Genomic DNA, 16,802 nt, shown 5'->3' with positions numbered 1-16,802 from the left:
TTGTGACCCCAAAATCTATTCAGTTCATTGGCTCTGTTAGGTACATACATGACCCAAGTTTGGCAGGAATCTATTGACCGGTACTTGAGACAACGCGATCACGACCTATTTTTGCATACATAATGAGCACTGTGACCTTTGACCTTCAACCTTGTGACCCCAAAATCTAATCAGTTCATTGGCTCTGTGAGATACATACTTGATCCAAGTTTGGAGGGAATACATTTATTGGTTCTTGAGATAACGCGATCACGAGAACGGGATGTACGGACGGACGGACAACCAGAAAACATAATGCCTCCGGCTACTTTGTTTTGGAGGCATAAAAACAAATATATATATATTTATGATAATAATATTAATAATAAGAATGATAATAATAATAATAATAATAATAATAATAATAACAATGATAATAATATAATATAATATAACATAATAATTATAATAATAATAATAATAATATAATAATAATAATAATAATAATGAAAATATTAACATTTATAAAGTGCTTCCCAGAAAAAATGAAACCGAGAATTATCGATGTTTTATCATAACTTAATCACAATTATAACTAATAAATGATACATATTTGTAAAGCTTAGAGCCTCCTCTTTCATTTGATGCAACTCATATGATGCATATTTCACGCATGAGTGATTAAAATTAATTTGAAGAGAGGAAACCAAAAAGTCATTTGGCAGATGGTATCTGAATTTCAAAGAGAAAACTATATTTCTAGAAAGTTGAGTTTCTGCCCTTTCATATGACACCTCAATCAGGAAAAATGAGAGAGGAATGACAAAGTTCTGTTTGTTTAAAGTAGTGCTTGCATTTCCATAATTTTATCAAACAAATTCGTTTTCACTGGCTGCCACTGGCTTCAACAAGCAGAATTGACAAAAGACTTAACTCTGTTTCGTTGACAATCTGCCATGCATGAAGTCTTTCGTCTACGGCTGATTGTCAAGGAAACAGAGTTAAGTCTTTTGACAATTCCGTTGGAGAGTACAGCATCCTAGAGAGGAAAAGAAACTAAATTTCATGGCAGAAATTTGTTATCATAATGAATAATTTCCTCCATGAGATATACATGTATAAAAAGCTCTGCTTCTCTTCTTTCATTTGATGCACAATTTATTATTCATAAGTTACGCATTATTGAATATAAACAATGGAAAGTGGTGCTTGGACACACTGTATATTTAAAAAGCTTTGTGGTCCGGTGTTTTGTTTGTTACTAACTGTAGTCCCATGCTCAGCGCCGGAAGATGTATCCCATGGGAGATTAACTTACACAAACCCTGATGGAGTTCCTCATGAAAACCCACTTCATGGAGACACCCGGCTCCTTCAATGCGGTTTTGGTTACAGATCAAGAAGCTTCAATAGCAGTCGATGTGATAATGGAGTATGGGTCGAAGGCAGTCATGATATCCGCTGTTATCCAAGTAAGTCCAAATTTACTGTTCTAGTCCCATTATAGTCATGACAAATGAATGTTAGGAGGTAGTGTCAGTAATTAATTGAAAACCGATCAATTCTTCTGAGGAATATTATGGGTCATACCTAGAAGAGCTTGATGTGAAATACCTTGTACCAAAATGGACTTTATTATACCGTTGTTTGGTCTAAGTATGAATAGTTTACAAGTGTACAAGTTACCTGATTCATTCAACCATATTGCACTGTATCATAATCCAAACAATTAAGCAGTTTTGACATGAACGAATTCATTGCGTAAACAAACTCCTGTGACTTTCCCCAATAACACTATGTTTTTACCTGTGGTGTGTTCAAACTCATTTAGAGCCGTGCGACCCTATCCCAGACACAATGGGTCATGTTAACTACACCAGAACAGCTAAAGCAAATGGGAAATACATCCATGGAACAGAGGTAACTGTCAACTGTAATTCTGGATACCTTCCTGCATATGGTAATGGAACTGCAGTCTGCAATGCGTCACAGTGGCTGACAGTTATTCCTATGTGCACACAATGTAAGAATATCATATTTTGTTCTGTGTGTTCAACAATTATTCCTCAAATATGTCCGTTGTAAAACAGAGCTGTAATTATGTTCCATCCATGATTTTATCAAGTTGCTACAGTTAACCTTGCTTAAAAGGCAATGAAGCAATGAAATATGGACAGAAGATTAGCATGAGATACTTTCTGGACGTGTGAGACCAATTAAAGTGGTATGTAATATGCTTTGACAATCGAGGCTTTTGGTAATACCATATTATAACATTTTTGAAAGGCTGCTGATTTCTTCTTTTGTCAAAAGAACCCGCTTTTGGGATGTTAGGAGGTACATTGTATAAGGAGAAAAAAAAGAAAGGAAAAGAGATGATAGAATGAAATTATATAGGATAAATGTAATGAAAGTAAATAAGATTGAAGACTGCCACATGACTTTACTGAAATTTTCAATTTTGAATACTCAGTTACCATAGGAAGCTACAGAGAACATATAAATGTATTGCTTTGTTGCACATTTAAAAAAAACATTGATGTCTTATTCTTCTTTAGCACGTAACATAATCCTAGACTCACATACCAATGTCTCTCAAACACCACCTAAGAGAAATCAAGCTTTGATAGGCAATGCATGGTTGGCCAGGGATGGTAATACCGACAGTGCTCCGCAGTATTGCTCAAGAACAAGTAAGTATAGCAGCAGTGGCCGAGAACAATTATTCCTATGTGCACTTCTATGGATATAAAATGGTACTGCAAAGTGTAGGTGAACGTTGAAGGGGTAAAAAAAAAGGTACCCCTAGTTTTTAGCTCATCCGGCCCGAAGTGCCCGATGAGCTATATGGCGTGGCGTCCGTCCGTCCTTCCATCCGTCCGTCCGTCCGTCCACAGTTTTCAAAATGCTTCTTCTTCGTTATTTTTCAACCGATTTTGATTCTGATTGTTTCATATGATAGGGCTAGGAAGGGGATTTAAAACTTCTACACAGAATCGTGAAATTCATTATCTATGCTAATTTATGCAAATTTATTTGAAATCACAAAAAATGCTTCTTCTCCTTCATTTCTCGACCGATTTTGATTTGGTTTACTTTATCTGGTAGAGCTAACTTTGGTACACTAAAATTTTACACAGAATTTTGAAATTGTTCTCCATTAATTAATTATGGTAATTTATGCAAATGTATTCCAAAAATAACAAAAATTGCTTCTTCCTCATTTCTTGACCAATTTTGATTTGGTTTGCCTTATTTGGTAGAGCTAAATTTGGAACACTAAATTTCTACACAGAATTTTGAGATTTTGCTCCATTGATTAATTATGGTAATTTAGGCAAATTTATTCCAAAAATAATTTAAAAATCACAAAAAATGCTTCTTCTCCTTCATATTTCGACCGATTTTGATTTGGTTTACTTGATATCGTAGAGCTAAATTTGGAAGACTAAACTTATACACAGAATTTGGAGATTTTGCTCCATTGATTATTTATGGTACTTTATGCAAATTTATTCCAAAAATAATTTTAAAAATCACAAAAAATGCTTCTTCTCCTTCATATTTCGACCGATTTTGATTTGGTTTACTTTATCTAGTGGAGCTAACTTTGGTACATTAAACTTCTACACAGAATTTTGAAATTGTTTTCCATTAATTAATTATGGTAATTTATGCAAATTTATTCCAAAAATAACAAAAATTCCATTTCCTTTAGTTTCTATTTAATCTTGTAAAGCTAAATGAAATTATGTCCCTTCCAGTGCATCAAATTTTTATTTTTTGACCAGTTCAAAAGTGAACCAGATAAAATTGACGTTCTGGTTTATTTTATGACACAGTTTTGCTGTGAAATATTTTTTGAGAAATTTCCTGTTCAGCGCTGATTTTTGCATTTATAAAACCGCAGATAAATTTCTGATGTCTCAGCTAATTCGCACACCCCACCATTCAAATCATATCTGAATTTACGATCCAAATAGTAAAAAGGGGTTCGATGCGATGGAAGAAAGGCATTTATTGCTTCTATCCACCCAGATATTTGGTATCCATTCGGATTGGAACTTGAGTCCATGGGGGTACGTCAACATTGTACATGCCTGTAAGATGTAGACTGGCTTGAATTTGTTACGTGCTTATAGCTACATTGCCGTACTTAAATGTGCCATAAATGTTCAAGTTCTTTTTAATAATTAAATGCATCTATTGATTTGCTTATTATTAGTCAATTCAGTAATATTAGTATTTTTTATTTGATTTATATTTTTATGAATTATTGTGTAATTATGTTTATTCATTCATTTATTGATAAATTGAATAACTTATGCATTCATTTGTTTCTTTGTCTATTTATTAATTAGAATTTATTAGAATGGTATTAATTCCATTCTTGCACTGCTCTGCTCTCCAAAGAGCTATTGGAATCTACACATCTGTTTAAATCAAATCTTACCTTTCTTTATTAATTTGCTGTTTACTCTTGTTTTCTTTCCTTTTCCCTTCATTGTAGAGGTGACTATTAATCCATGGTGGAAGGCTGTCATGAAGAATATCTATGATTTCACCCATGTGAAAATCTACAACCGTCTTGACAGGGAAGAACACAGTGAGTAGACGACCCTCATCATTTATTAACAAGTGTGGCAATCGTATTGATAATGTTAGAAATACATATGTTGTACAGATTCAATGAATATGCTAATTATGTGCACATGCAGAATAACCCATTTACTAAATTCTAGCGATTAAAGTTTCCTGCAACATTTTGTTTGCATTTTCCTATGCTCGTATTATCATAGGCTATGGTAGTGATGTAATTGCACGTGTTGGAGTATAGCTTAGAAACACTAAATAGTTAATTAAATGTTGCTTTATTTCTTTCAGACCTGCTTGTCACAAAAAAATGATATTGTGAATTTTAAAGTAAATTTGTTAATTTCCTCAGTTAAATACACTTCTGGGTGGTATTCTGAGATTCATTTTATCTCAAAGAAAATCTGATCTCATTGAGATAATATACCCTTAAAATATTTAAAAATCAATATTCTGAAAATCATTTTAGCAAAATTTTAAGACACACCCATTTTTGATGAAATAACCAATAAGAAATTTTAAATACCTCACTTAAGTAATCCAGCAATCTGATTGGTCGAAATTGCATTCATAAACTTTAACTGTTCCCGAAAATTCCCGGTGACCATGGTTAAAAAACAGTTCAAAATCCCAATAACCATATTGGGAAAATAGGTCAGTCTCCATGGTTACCCCATAGGTTTACATGTTAAAAAATGGTCTGAGCGATCGAGGATACCGTACGTGTGCGAAGAATTGGTCGGTAATTTCAATACAATTGAATCTCGATCGATCTTACCGACAATTTTATCTTGCATTGTGGACATTAAGACGAAAATAAACTTCCAAAAACAAAAAAAAAACATCTGCCGATAGATCTTGATCTAAATTCGTGCCAATATGCATTGCAAAAGTAAAAGAAGGGCCTGTTTAATGAAGCAGCCGCGAAGCTTCCACCACGCGAAGCCGTTTTCAATCCATTTTAATGTATATATAAGAAAAAACTGCTATGTATGGGAACAGAGCGCGATAGCCGAGCGGTTTAAGGCGGCGGTTTTCGTTACATCACCTTTGGTACGCAAGAGATCGAATCCCATCTTCGACAAAAGTTTTTTTTTTTTTTTCTTCGGCATATAAAAGTATTAATGACTGCTTTCATATTCGAGAAATAGTTGTTTTTATACGCTCAAGGGAAGGTTAGAATTGTGCTATTGCCCCGAGGCGTGCCGAGGGCAATAGCCCAATTGTAACCTTCCCGAGAGCGTATAAAAACAACTATTTCTCTCAAAGCAGTCATTAATACTATATTGTTAAATTCACTTTCTTCATGTTCAGCCAATAGAATGACGTTCTGTTACTTTCGGGCAAGAGAGCATAAAAGCATGTTTTTTTACAGTTTTTTACTATGGCTATGCGTGCCTCAAATGCTCTTTTGATAAAATTTCCTTGAAAATGACTGAGGTAGTTTCAACGCTTTCGAACACCATTATGATATAAGTTAGCAAAGAATCGTGAAATACAACTAGAAAACTCTATGAGTAATTTAATTGATAAATAGTGTTATCTGGAATCATTTTTTTTCTCCTATTTATCACGCAACAAGCAGCATACTTTAGAATGAATACTGCACTTACTGACTGTCCGAGAGATAAAATAGCACCAAATTTTTAAAAACATTTATTTTTTCTTTCACATAAAATAAGATGGGCGCTAGCTTTAAAGTCTTGCGTACTATTTTTATACCGGTAACTGTAATGGGCACACAGGCTGTAAGAGATTGAGATAAAATTCAAGATTAAATCTGAGATAAAACAAGATATTTTAGAGATAATACCATGCTTAGAACACTGCCCTGGGCTATTCTAATGTTTAAAAGTCAGGTTACAAATTTTTTTCAAAATTTTAAGCCTTATACCCCCTTCACATACATGGATTTTCCTTACGAGTCCTTACAGATCGCCATCTCGTAGTCAATCGCAAGCATCCGTAAATAGCTCGTCACAACTCGCAACAACTTGCAGACACTTATAAATATCCGTGAAAGGAGAGGCAATTTTTTTGACATGTCAAAAATCTTCTTACGATTGTCCACGGATTTATTTGTTCGTAAATAACTCGTAAATAGGTCGTAACAATCCGTAAGTATCGTAAATCCCTCGCATCAACACGTTACCATCCGTAAACTGCTCGCAAGAATCCGTAGATGACTCATTCAGATTTCTTTAACGATTTTTTTTCGGTTGGTGTACGATTTGTTTATGGATTATTTACGTATTACTTTACTTTACTTTCCTTTATTATTTACGGATTATTACGAGTGCTTACGTGTTGTTTATGATTTCATTGAGGTTGTGTTACAATGGCTTTACGGATCGTTACGAGTTATTGCGAGCACTTTACGTGTAGTTACGAGTACTTTACAAATAGATACGTATACTTTAAGTATTCTCATGTATCATTTACGTTTTGGGGGACAGGTATAATAGCTGCAAATTTGAACACTTCACTTTCAGTTGTTATTATTTGGTTAAAAATCGTAAGGACTTGTAAATACTCGTAACTAACTCGTAACTATTCGTAACAACACGTTAACAGGTCGTTACTAACACGTAAGTTGCTCGTAGTTATCCGTGACAACTCGTAACAAATCATGGAATTCTGCCGTAAGTATATCATAATAACTCGTAATAATCCGTAACAAACCGTAAATAGCTCGTAATAACTCATAACAACTCTTAAATCGGTCGTAAAAGTGGCCAAATTGTAAGGACCCATAAAAGATCCTTGAATTTGTGCGATCCGTAAGGACTCGTAAGAAAAATCTGTGTATGTGAAGGGGGTATAAATGACTTTTTTCTTATGCACAGAAGCAATGTTGCTAATTCCATGTGTATGTTATTATAATGAGGTATTGTTCTTCAGTGCAAGAAAGCTTACGTATTAAGCTTGTTGGGGTCATGAAAGAACCCTTGGTCACTGTCACAGAAAAACACTCCTTTGAATTTAATGAAAACTTTACTTGCATTGCTTACAAATGCAGCAGCTAGAACTTCAAAAACTGCTTTCAAAAGTGATACTTTCAGTAACTTCTTAGTTACAATTGAACAGGGTTTAATATAACGAAATAAATCTACACCAAAATATTTTTGAATTTTAGTATTGGATCTGGAGGGTGCAGAAATAAGAGTGGGGTTGGATGCAGATTACGCTACAAACCTGTTGTGCGGAGAACCAATCACCCGACGCCAAATCGAGAGAAGTACTGAGGCAAACCATGGGATCCAAATAATATGTGTTGGAGAGGGTGACACCGGTATCAGGGGTAATGTCATCAGTGTGCACATTCCAACAATAAATAACCAGAGACGAGAGCTCAGTCTGTGCGAAATTGAGGTCTATCAACAAGGACTTTCTATATCAGGTAGGCTTTGTTGTTTGGTTATTTGAATAACTGATAAATTTATGAATAAATTGATATATCTGTAAAGTGCTTATGAGCCATTGTCAATGTATTAAGTGCTACATAAACCCAGAACAATATCGCGATTATTATTATGGCATAGTAGATAATTAGATGAAGTGTTTATTTACTCTTTTGTATGCCAGGTTAGTGGGTCTGTAACTCTGCATGACCTGCTGTGAGCATGCACATACCGGTAACCAAAAGAATAACTGTCTGAAAATGGATAACTGCAGCAAAGTCCTTTTGTAAATGCCTCTACCATCATGGTGCTGGAATTTTCAGGAGTGTCTGTCTGTTCATCCGTCCATCCCACTTTTGAATCAAACAGAAAACTTTTAAAACCTTTAAACTTGGATTAAAGCATGTAAAGATGGAGTGATTATATTTTAAGTGTACAAGGTCAAAGTTCAAAGGTCCGGGTAATTTTTCTTATTTTCGACATGTTTTAGCACCGATAAATATTGTCATTTTTACATTTCCTTTCTCAAATTCTCTAGTGATGAACTGTTGTAGACCACAATGTGGAGATTGAATACCATTAAGGACGTTGACATATGCTACACATTGCAACTTTTTAGTGAAATAGTGAAAATCAAATACAATATGAATTCCTCTGTCACGACCCAAAAGCATCTTAACCTATTGCCTACGGGAAACGGTCAGCTCCTGTATTAAGTCAATGGAACTGAGAGAATTCAGTAGTCAACGGGTTAACCCTGTGTTATAGTAGACAAGTTTAATAGTATACAAATAATGAATGGTTATGAGTTCAATGGTGCGAATATGTTCATGAGTTGAAAGATTAACATTCTATTCAACGAGGCGTCAGCCGAGTTGAATAGAATTAACGTTAATCTTTCAACGAATGAAAATATTTGCACTATTAAACGAATGAAAAACATTCATTATTTGTTTTATACAACATCGAAGAAGACCTAATAGAACGTTAATCAACAAATTATGCTTTACTCCTTATAAAGATAAATTAAAGTTCGAGTCGAGCCTTCTCGATTACATGCAGATTGCCTTCGCGTCAGATACACGCAGGGATACGCGCACATGCAGCAGAGAGGTACGCAGTCTGTATATAACCAAAAATGCACGACCGTTCAATATACCATCTATTGAATATCATGTGACCAACAATCGTCCAATCAAATGACAAGGATCCACGTAGGTGTTGTATAAACTACTTTAGTTTATACCTATGTGAATAAGATTTGAACTAATCTGTTGTTCATCACATAAGCCAGTACACCTCTGGAGAGAATGAATTGTTTGAATCTTTTTCAGTGAAAGGTGCCAAGGACGGAGCACGGGTGGGATGTGTCGTCCCTCATGTGGAGAACGCTGTGGTCTCCAGCACTAATGTTGCCATACAGCAGGTTCTATTGGAAGGTGATGAGGTCAGAATTTCATGTCATGCCCGTCACGTCCTCAGAGGCTCGGACACTAGCCATATTGATCTTACCTGTCTCGGCAATTCATCCTGGGACCAAGATAAACCTGTGTGTGAGCCAAGTGAGTATTCTAAAGTTACAATAACTGTTATGAGCTTCTGAAATTGTGGCATCTGATTGCCTGAGAGCTAATTTGCCATAGAATTTTAGCATTTGTTACTGATAACAAGTTTTATGGAACAGCTAGGTCTTGATGCCTCCCCATTCTTGGCTTTTGTTAGCCGTACAGTGGGGTTGTTGTAGAGTAGTGTAACAGCTGCAACAGGGATTTCAACCCTATACTTTGTGGTTTACAGTCAAGAGACTTATCCATTGGACCACAACACCTTTATCCATCCCTGTGTAGAAAAACATCTAAGAATGGTATTTGAGACTCTGTTGTACATCTCAGCAATTATTATGATTAAAGTAATGAATTGCAGTATTGGATGTTACCTCGCAAAATATAACATGTTTGGAGACAGAATGGTGTTTAAATCACACCAGAAGGATGTTTAACTCACATCATTTTAAACAGAGTTAATGCTCTTATGACAAGTTAGTTGTTGCCAAGCTTTGTCTAGGGGTCCATGTATGACATATAAGTTTGTATGATCATCTATCTATATTTAATTAAGCAATCTATCAATGATAATAATAATACTATGTCTTGTTTACCGATGGAAGTCTCATCAGGATGTTCTCCCTGAGGGCCCTGTAGTAATATTATTACCCCAGCTTTATCCGAGCTACCATGAAAAGGTGCTGAAGTATTCAAGGAATTTCTTACTTCCGTGTATTTAACTAAGATTGATTGATTTTCCTAAGACTATGGTACTTTGATGACTTTTCTTTTCAGAAACGTGCACTGTTGATTCCCTAAATAATGGCAGTTTTCCACATGGTAAACTCTTATACAACCATGGTGAAAACATCACTTTCACTTGTAATTCTGGCTATCAGAAAGAAAAGGATAGGTACTGGTGTGATGCGGGAATTGCAGTCCCACGCAATCCAAGGTGTATTCAAGGTAATACTTGTTTGTTGTTTGTGTATGCATGTGTTACTTTGCATTACAGTATATCCCTTTTTCTTCAAAACCACAACTTCTTGCATGTCACCGAATGCAATATCTAGAGAATATACAAAAGCAAATGATGTTGAAGAATATCACATTGGACTCGGATCCTCTGTTCCATTGTACCAATCATACCAAATTCTAATTGAAAATTCCAAAAGGAATTTTTTCCTTTTACAGGCGAACCTGCTTTAGCGACCACCTGCCTATAAAGACCACTATTTATGTTCCCCTTGAGCGGTCTTTGTATACAGATTTCACTGTAACACCAAATGAAATGTTAATTGTAATACAACATAATTAGATATACAGTAGGCTTGCGGGTGCACCATGTGAGAGGGAGGGAGGATTGAGGAGTCCTGAAAAGGACTCTCGGTAATCTTTCTTGAGGGTTTGTAGTCCTGAAAAGGACTGTTTGGTATAGTCTTGAAACAGACTGTTGGATATCTTTCTTAGCTTATAGTTCTAAGGAGAACTATAGCGCTTGGAGAGGATGAGTGGCGAGAGTGGCTCGACGTTTCGAACAGGTTAACTATCCGTCGTCAGGAGTCAATCCTCCCTCTCTCTCACATGGTGCACCCGCAAGCCTACTGTATATCTACATCACCATGCAAGCCGACACTTACAAGCAGCATCTAACATAATTAGAGTCATACTTGAGGGTTCCAAATCATTTTTTGATGGGTTGTAAATGACACAACATCAAATCACGTCAAATTGTGTAAGGATTTAGCATGGAAAGCTGAGAAAGAGGGAAAAAACAATTTAAAATTCTCTATAAATGACATTTGCTGTACAAACATATCAGAATCCTCTGTTAGAAATAATAAATTTTGAAACTTTGCAAAATAACTTAGTCCTTGAAATTTTCAGAAATATTAAGAATAATATCAGAAATAAAGATGATGCAGAGAAGTCCAGTTGTGCTGGGATTTATCGGTATGCACAGTAGATCCCTCTTTCCAAAACATTGTACAACAGTTAAGATATTTTTGAATTAACGAGCAATGTAACCATTACTAAGAATGGAAGAACCTAAAAAGTAAAAGAACCACAATTTAAAGGTTAATCAGTTAGGATTACCATGTGGAAGGGTCATGGGGTCATGGGTCATGGGTGTCCTGAATAATAGTGAAGGATGAACAAAAGTATCATGTGCTGGGTGGAGTTGATGGAAATAAAATGGAAATAAGATGAAGAGCATCATCAGCTGGAAGAGAGGAAAAAACGATTTGATTTTTTTTTAAATTCATGTCAGGGGACTATTATACTTATAAGTTTTTTAAACTTCCTTTTTAGTCTCCAATTTCTTAATACCAGAATTGTAAGATTATGATTGTTTCATGTTACTTTTGTATATATATTATTTTATGGTTTTATGATTGAGATAAATGAATTGAATTGAATTAAATTGAATTGAAAAACTAAGACCACTAAATTTAACCGCTTACAGTAGTGTGAAGACATATGTGCATGTAAGTACCAAATGTCAGGCAAAGTTTTCTTCTGTTGTATTTATGTTTTTTGTTCTTATTTTATGCTCCATGATTTCTTCCGAATAGCATCTTGCCATGCTCCAGACTTTCCGGATCATATGGTAACTTCACAATCAGAACCTCACTTTCCTCATGGTACGTTGCTCGATGTCTCATGTGAAGACGGGTTTCAGCTTAGTACGAACCAAGAACAGCTAAGATGCTTTAGAGGTGGCTGGAGCACACCCTTAACGGCAACATGTCAGAGAGGTAAGGCTGGAGAGAAAATGATCACTATCCATTATGTAACTATTGACTGCTTTTAGGGGCACGGTTAAAACTATTGCCCAAGGTGATCTTGAAACTGTACTCTACAGCATAGTGCAGTCTCAAGATTACAGAGGAGTTATACTTTAAACTGTCTACCAAAAAATAAGCAGTCAATGAATATAACGCATCCCTCGGTGTCAGTTCTCAAAAAGATATATTTAAACAAAATGTATTTGTTTGTCTGAGAAAAATGTCTTGGAAAAATGTACCCTTCTAAGAGCAATGTGCGTGTCCCACTATGCATATCCATAATAACAACCATTGTGTCTTTACATTGTGTACACGCAAGTAGGACTATGCCCGGTCACTATTTTTTGCTTTACTGCTCAGCAGTCAGAAGTTAGTTTCATGACTGCAGTTTTGTTTGTCCAGTCAGAGGCCTAGAATCTTCATATGCGATATAAAATATAAAATGAAACTAGAGAATGGAAGGGAGGTACACCTGTGTTATGATGAAGGTTAATATACATTGTACATTGCCATTTGCGAGTGCATTAGTGAATATGCACTGCATTCAGGTTTAGTCACAATCGGATAAATGCACAAGCTTCAAAACATGAATGTTATGTTTTATAACATGAGTTTATGAATATGAAGTCCAGAAACAAACATGATTACCCTAATTAACGGTGTATTAACCGCACCTTTTTGCCGCCGAAAAAAATTCAAAGTCGGGGGTGCGGTTTATACACAGTACACAAAAAAAAAAAAAAAAAATATTTATTTTATTTTAAAGTTTCGATTTATGCCCCTCCACCTGGCGCTATGCCTGGCAATGTCTCCCAGCTCAGTAATCGGTGTGATGACTCGCCACTCGGAAACTAGAACAACACTCAAATTTGTCTGTCATCTTGGTTTGAAAGTAATCTTTCTGATAGATTTCAATATGTAGTTGATAAAAATAATTCCTCCAATTTTTCTTCTATTACACGGCGTACCACAAGGTTCTATTCTAGGTCCTCTACTGTTTTTTAAGTCGGCAAAAAAAAAAGTCGGCAATTTTTTTTTTTTTTTTTTTTTTTAGGGCGAAAAAGAGGTGCGGTTAATACACGAGGGCGGTTTATACAACATTAATTACAGTAAATAACCAATAATTGCACAGTCATAAGTCCCTCCAAAAATATAGTTTGGTTGTCCTCGATCCACCGCTCGTCATTTTCGGGCCGCTCATATATGTTTGTTTTATATAATTTATTTTAATTTAATTTAACAACAAAAAAAATTGGAGGGGGGCAGCAATTTTAAACGCCAAACATATCATTTTATGCATTTTGCAAGGATCAAAATGCGTCCTGTTGCTAGTTTGGTCTTTTCAGTATGCAATTCTGTCTTACACACTGTTCATTATATAGACTTCGCACTCGAAGAGACTAATTAACTAAAATGACTGAATAAACATGCACCGCACATGCAATGAATGTTATATTTACACTGAAAAAGTAGCGTGAGAAAATATTTAACAAAATTTTCTGAAATTATTCCCGAAAACATCATTAATATTGATTTAAATATTTATTTTTTATTTTTTTATGGTTGATTTAAATATGGGAAAAAAAAAAGTTATAGAAAGACACAAACAAAATAAAAAAAATAAAATTAAATTGAATTAAAACAAAATTCACTCACCCGCCCCTACTCCAGAAAAGCAATCGAGGACAACCAAATGATTTAATTTTGGGGGCCGAAGCGCACGGTCAAACGTATAATTTGTGCATCAATGTCCTATAGGAAAATGAATCCATGTCATCCATACCATCTAAACTTTGTGCGCGCCAAAGACACAATATCCACAACTCAGCCTTGGGAATGCATTATCACTTCTAACGGTGGCATATATCACTTTTTGATGAAAACTTTTTTGCTTAGTATGTGTGGCAGGAAAAAATGAAGCATAGTCACGTTGTGTCATGTGACCAAATTGATTACCTACATTTCTAGAACCCATTTTTATATGTTTTTGGTGGTGTCATTGTAGTCAAAGATTAATATCTCAGTCGCACCACCAAACTGACAACAATTCCAAAAGTGACTGATTCTAGGCCATTTGAGGTAATGACAATTTTTGTTGTTCAGTCTATTGTTTGGAGAGGGTCCTCATCCTGTGGTTGAGGTTTGAATCTAGAACATTTTTTTAAACGCCTTTTAAATTTTGGATCAACATCAAGTAATAATCTGGGACAGTATTTTGAAAACTATGTTAACTTCTATGTTAAGTCCCAAAGTTAACATACCCTTAACATTCCTCTAAATCAATATTCTGAAAACTATTTTCAGGGTATGTTATCTTATCATGATTATAGGTTATGCTCCCCCGACATGCCTATTTTTCATTGATTTTCTAATGAGAATCACTTTTAAAATGTGCTCTTGATTATCCAACCATGTTTCATGTTTCATAGATTTGCAGAAGTTGTAACCTTTTCCAAATTTTTGTAATTTTTTTAAGAAAGTAAAAAATTGTTTTGTCCAAATTTATATTTCTTTGAAATTGACATATTCAAGTTTGGCTAATTTAGATAAAGGTATTCAACAAATGCCATAATTCAACCAGTACACCTTTCATGCTTGAGTTACAAAAAAAAAAAAATTCAAATCGGTACAAGGGGTATGAATAATTACCGGTAAAATGTCTATATATCTTGTGATTACCATATTGTTGTTATGATATAAACTTGAATTGTCCGAATCGTGATGCATTATTTGTATTTGTATCAAATTCAGTGTTGACATTGTTTTGATTTAGTACCATGTGGACATCCAGTGAGGGCCTCTGGTAGCACCATAGAAATACTAACATGGAAACAAGGATATGTGCATGGTACCAGGGTCAGGTATAGCTGCAGTGAAGGCTGGGAAATCGAAGGGATTGCAGAGAGAGAGTGCGTCAATGGACAATGGACAGGTTCTACGCCAACATGCAGAGTGGCAGGTAAAAAAGAAAATCTGAGGACTTTGCGTTAAATAAGAAGTCAATTTAGTCAGGTTGTTTTATTCTTATAATAAGATCACAAGCTGCAACATCTGCTACGTTTATATCGCAACTGAGGCGATAGGTTGTTTTGGGGGTTAATGGATATGTCACCAGACCAAAGATTACAATGTATGGTGCTTGAATCCTAGCCCACCACCAGTGTCCATTGGCAAGATGTTAATCTACATTTACCACTCCCCATCCAGGTTTAACAGGCTAGCTGACATGCTTGAGTGCTAGTTTCTTGGGCTGCTGAGTTATGACCTGGGTAAAAATGTTGAAGCACCTTGATGAGCTTCACAGCATATGATAGACATTGGTGCTATGTGAGAAGCCATTAAAGACGATGCTCAAGTTGATGACCATACTATAGACTGGCTTTCAACTAGCTTAAAGAAAAAATAGTTTTTGGCTGAATTTGGTTACCCAAAACAAATTTTCATGTGACTTAAGCTACTACTATGCAAAAAATGAGTAGGCAAGCTTTCATCCACTCCTGTGGACTTTCTCAAACCAAATCATTCTTCACACAGTTTATTGCCATCTGCTGCCTCAAGAACATCGGGCGCATAGATATAGTTGACAGTCAATAGTCAGATTCTCTATTCAGTGATAGATTAATCCTTTTGATCCAGATAGATTCTTTGATGTTTCTTGACGATGGGCATCCCCATATCCGATGTTGTGTCCAGTATTAAGGTCATGTTCTGCTCCTGCTGAATGAGATGGATTCAATCTATAAGGATTCTTTTGTGTTTTTTTAATCAACACCGTAAGTCAAGTGTTCTCGCAGTTTCTCCAACATAGGAATTGCCACAGTGGTACATGTTATCTTGTAGACAATACCTGTCATTTCTTCTACTATCGATTTATCATTTGGATGAAATAGCCTGCTTTTTAGGGTGTTTGATGGGCTCTAGCTGAAAGGCCACCCTGATGATGCCGTGGCTATGCGATTGATTGAAAGAACGCAAGAAAGTCCTTAGATTGAGCAAGGATCAGATACTTGCTAAGAAGGAGAAACCACAATTCAATGAGCTTTTTTAATTTGTAATGCCCTCTTTAATTTATGTTTTTCCAACAGCCCCTCCTCGATGCATGCTCCCAGATAGATCCAGCGGACAGCGTTACTCAATAAGAGGTTTTATAGGGAATATCTTTGATGAGGGTTTGCCCATTGGTGAGCGTGTATCCATTTCTGTTAGTTGTAATCAAGGCTATACAGCTCAGCCGGCAGTGCAGACAGAATGTTTAGAAAGGGGAGTATGGTCAGTCGCTGTACCGATATGTGGTAAGCCAGGTTGCAGCAATTTTTGTTATTATGGTCTTCTTATGGTTGCTTGTGTATATGCCTGTTTGTGAACATTGCATGTATATGATCAGTCGTTCAATTCCTATCTTGCTTGCCCTCATACACTAGTTTGATAAACATAATTCTGTGACACACACATAACAAAGTAATATGTGTTTTAACCCTTCACCCTTCGGGATAGGA

The 16,802-nt window shown here is 35.6% G+C and overlaps 1 protein-coding gene across 1 annotated transcript in view; it reads left to right on the top strand.

The window, feature by feature from the left end:
* LOC100892785 (sushi, von Willebrand factor type A, EGF and pentraxin domain-containing protein 1) overlaps nt 1–16,802 on the top strand; it is a 48,110-nt gene that overhangs the window by 19,416 nt on the left and 11,892 nt on the right. The window contains exons 11-20 of the mRNA XM_030997438.1: nt 1,251–1,451; nt 1,811–2,002; nt 2,538–2,672; nt 4,490–4,585; nt 7,709–7,972; nt 9,308–9,535; nt 10,313–10,483; nt 12,094–12,276; nt 15,080–15,265; nt 16,392–16,598. Coding sequence (XP_030853298.1) covers nt 1,251–1,451; nt 1,811–2,002; nt 2,538–2,672; nt 4,490–4,585; nt 7,709–7,972; nt 9,308–9,535; nt 10,313–10,483; nt 12,094–12,276; nt 15,080–15,265; nt 16,392–16,598 — 1,863 coding nt within the window. The remainder of the gene's footprint in view (nt 1–1,250; nt 1,452–1,810; nt 2,003–2,537; nt 2,673–4,489; nt 4,586–7,708; nt 7,973–9,307; nt 9,536–10,312; nt 10,484–12,093; nt 12,277–15,079; nt 15,266–16,391; nt 16,599–16,802) is intronic.

This window comes from Strongylocentrotus purpuratus, unplaced genomic scaffold, assembly GCF_000002235.5.
Source record: "Strongylocentrotus purpuratus isolate Spur 01 unplaced genomic scaffold, Spur_5.0 spur5_scaffold_4, whole genome shotgun sequence".
Lineage (NCBI taxonomy): Eukaryota > Metazoa > Echinodermata > Echinoidea > Camarodonta > Strongylocentrotidae > Strongylocentrotus > Strongylocentrotus purpuratus.
This window is presented reverse-complemented; position numbering and strand designations above follow the sequence as displayed.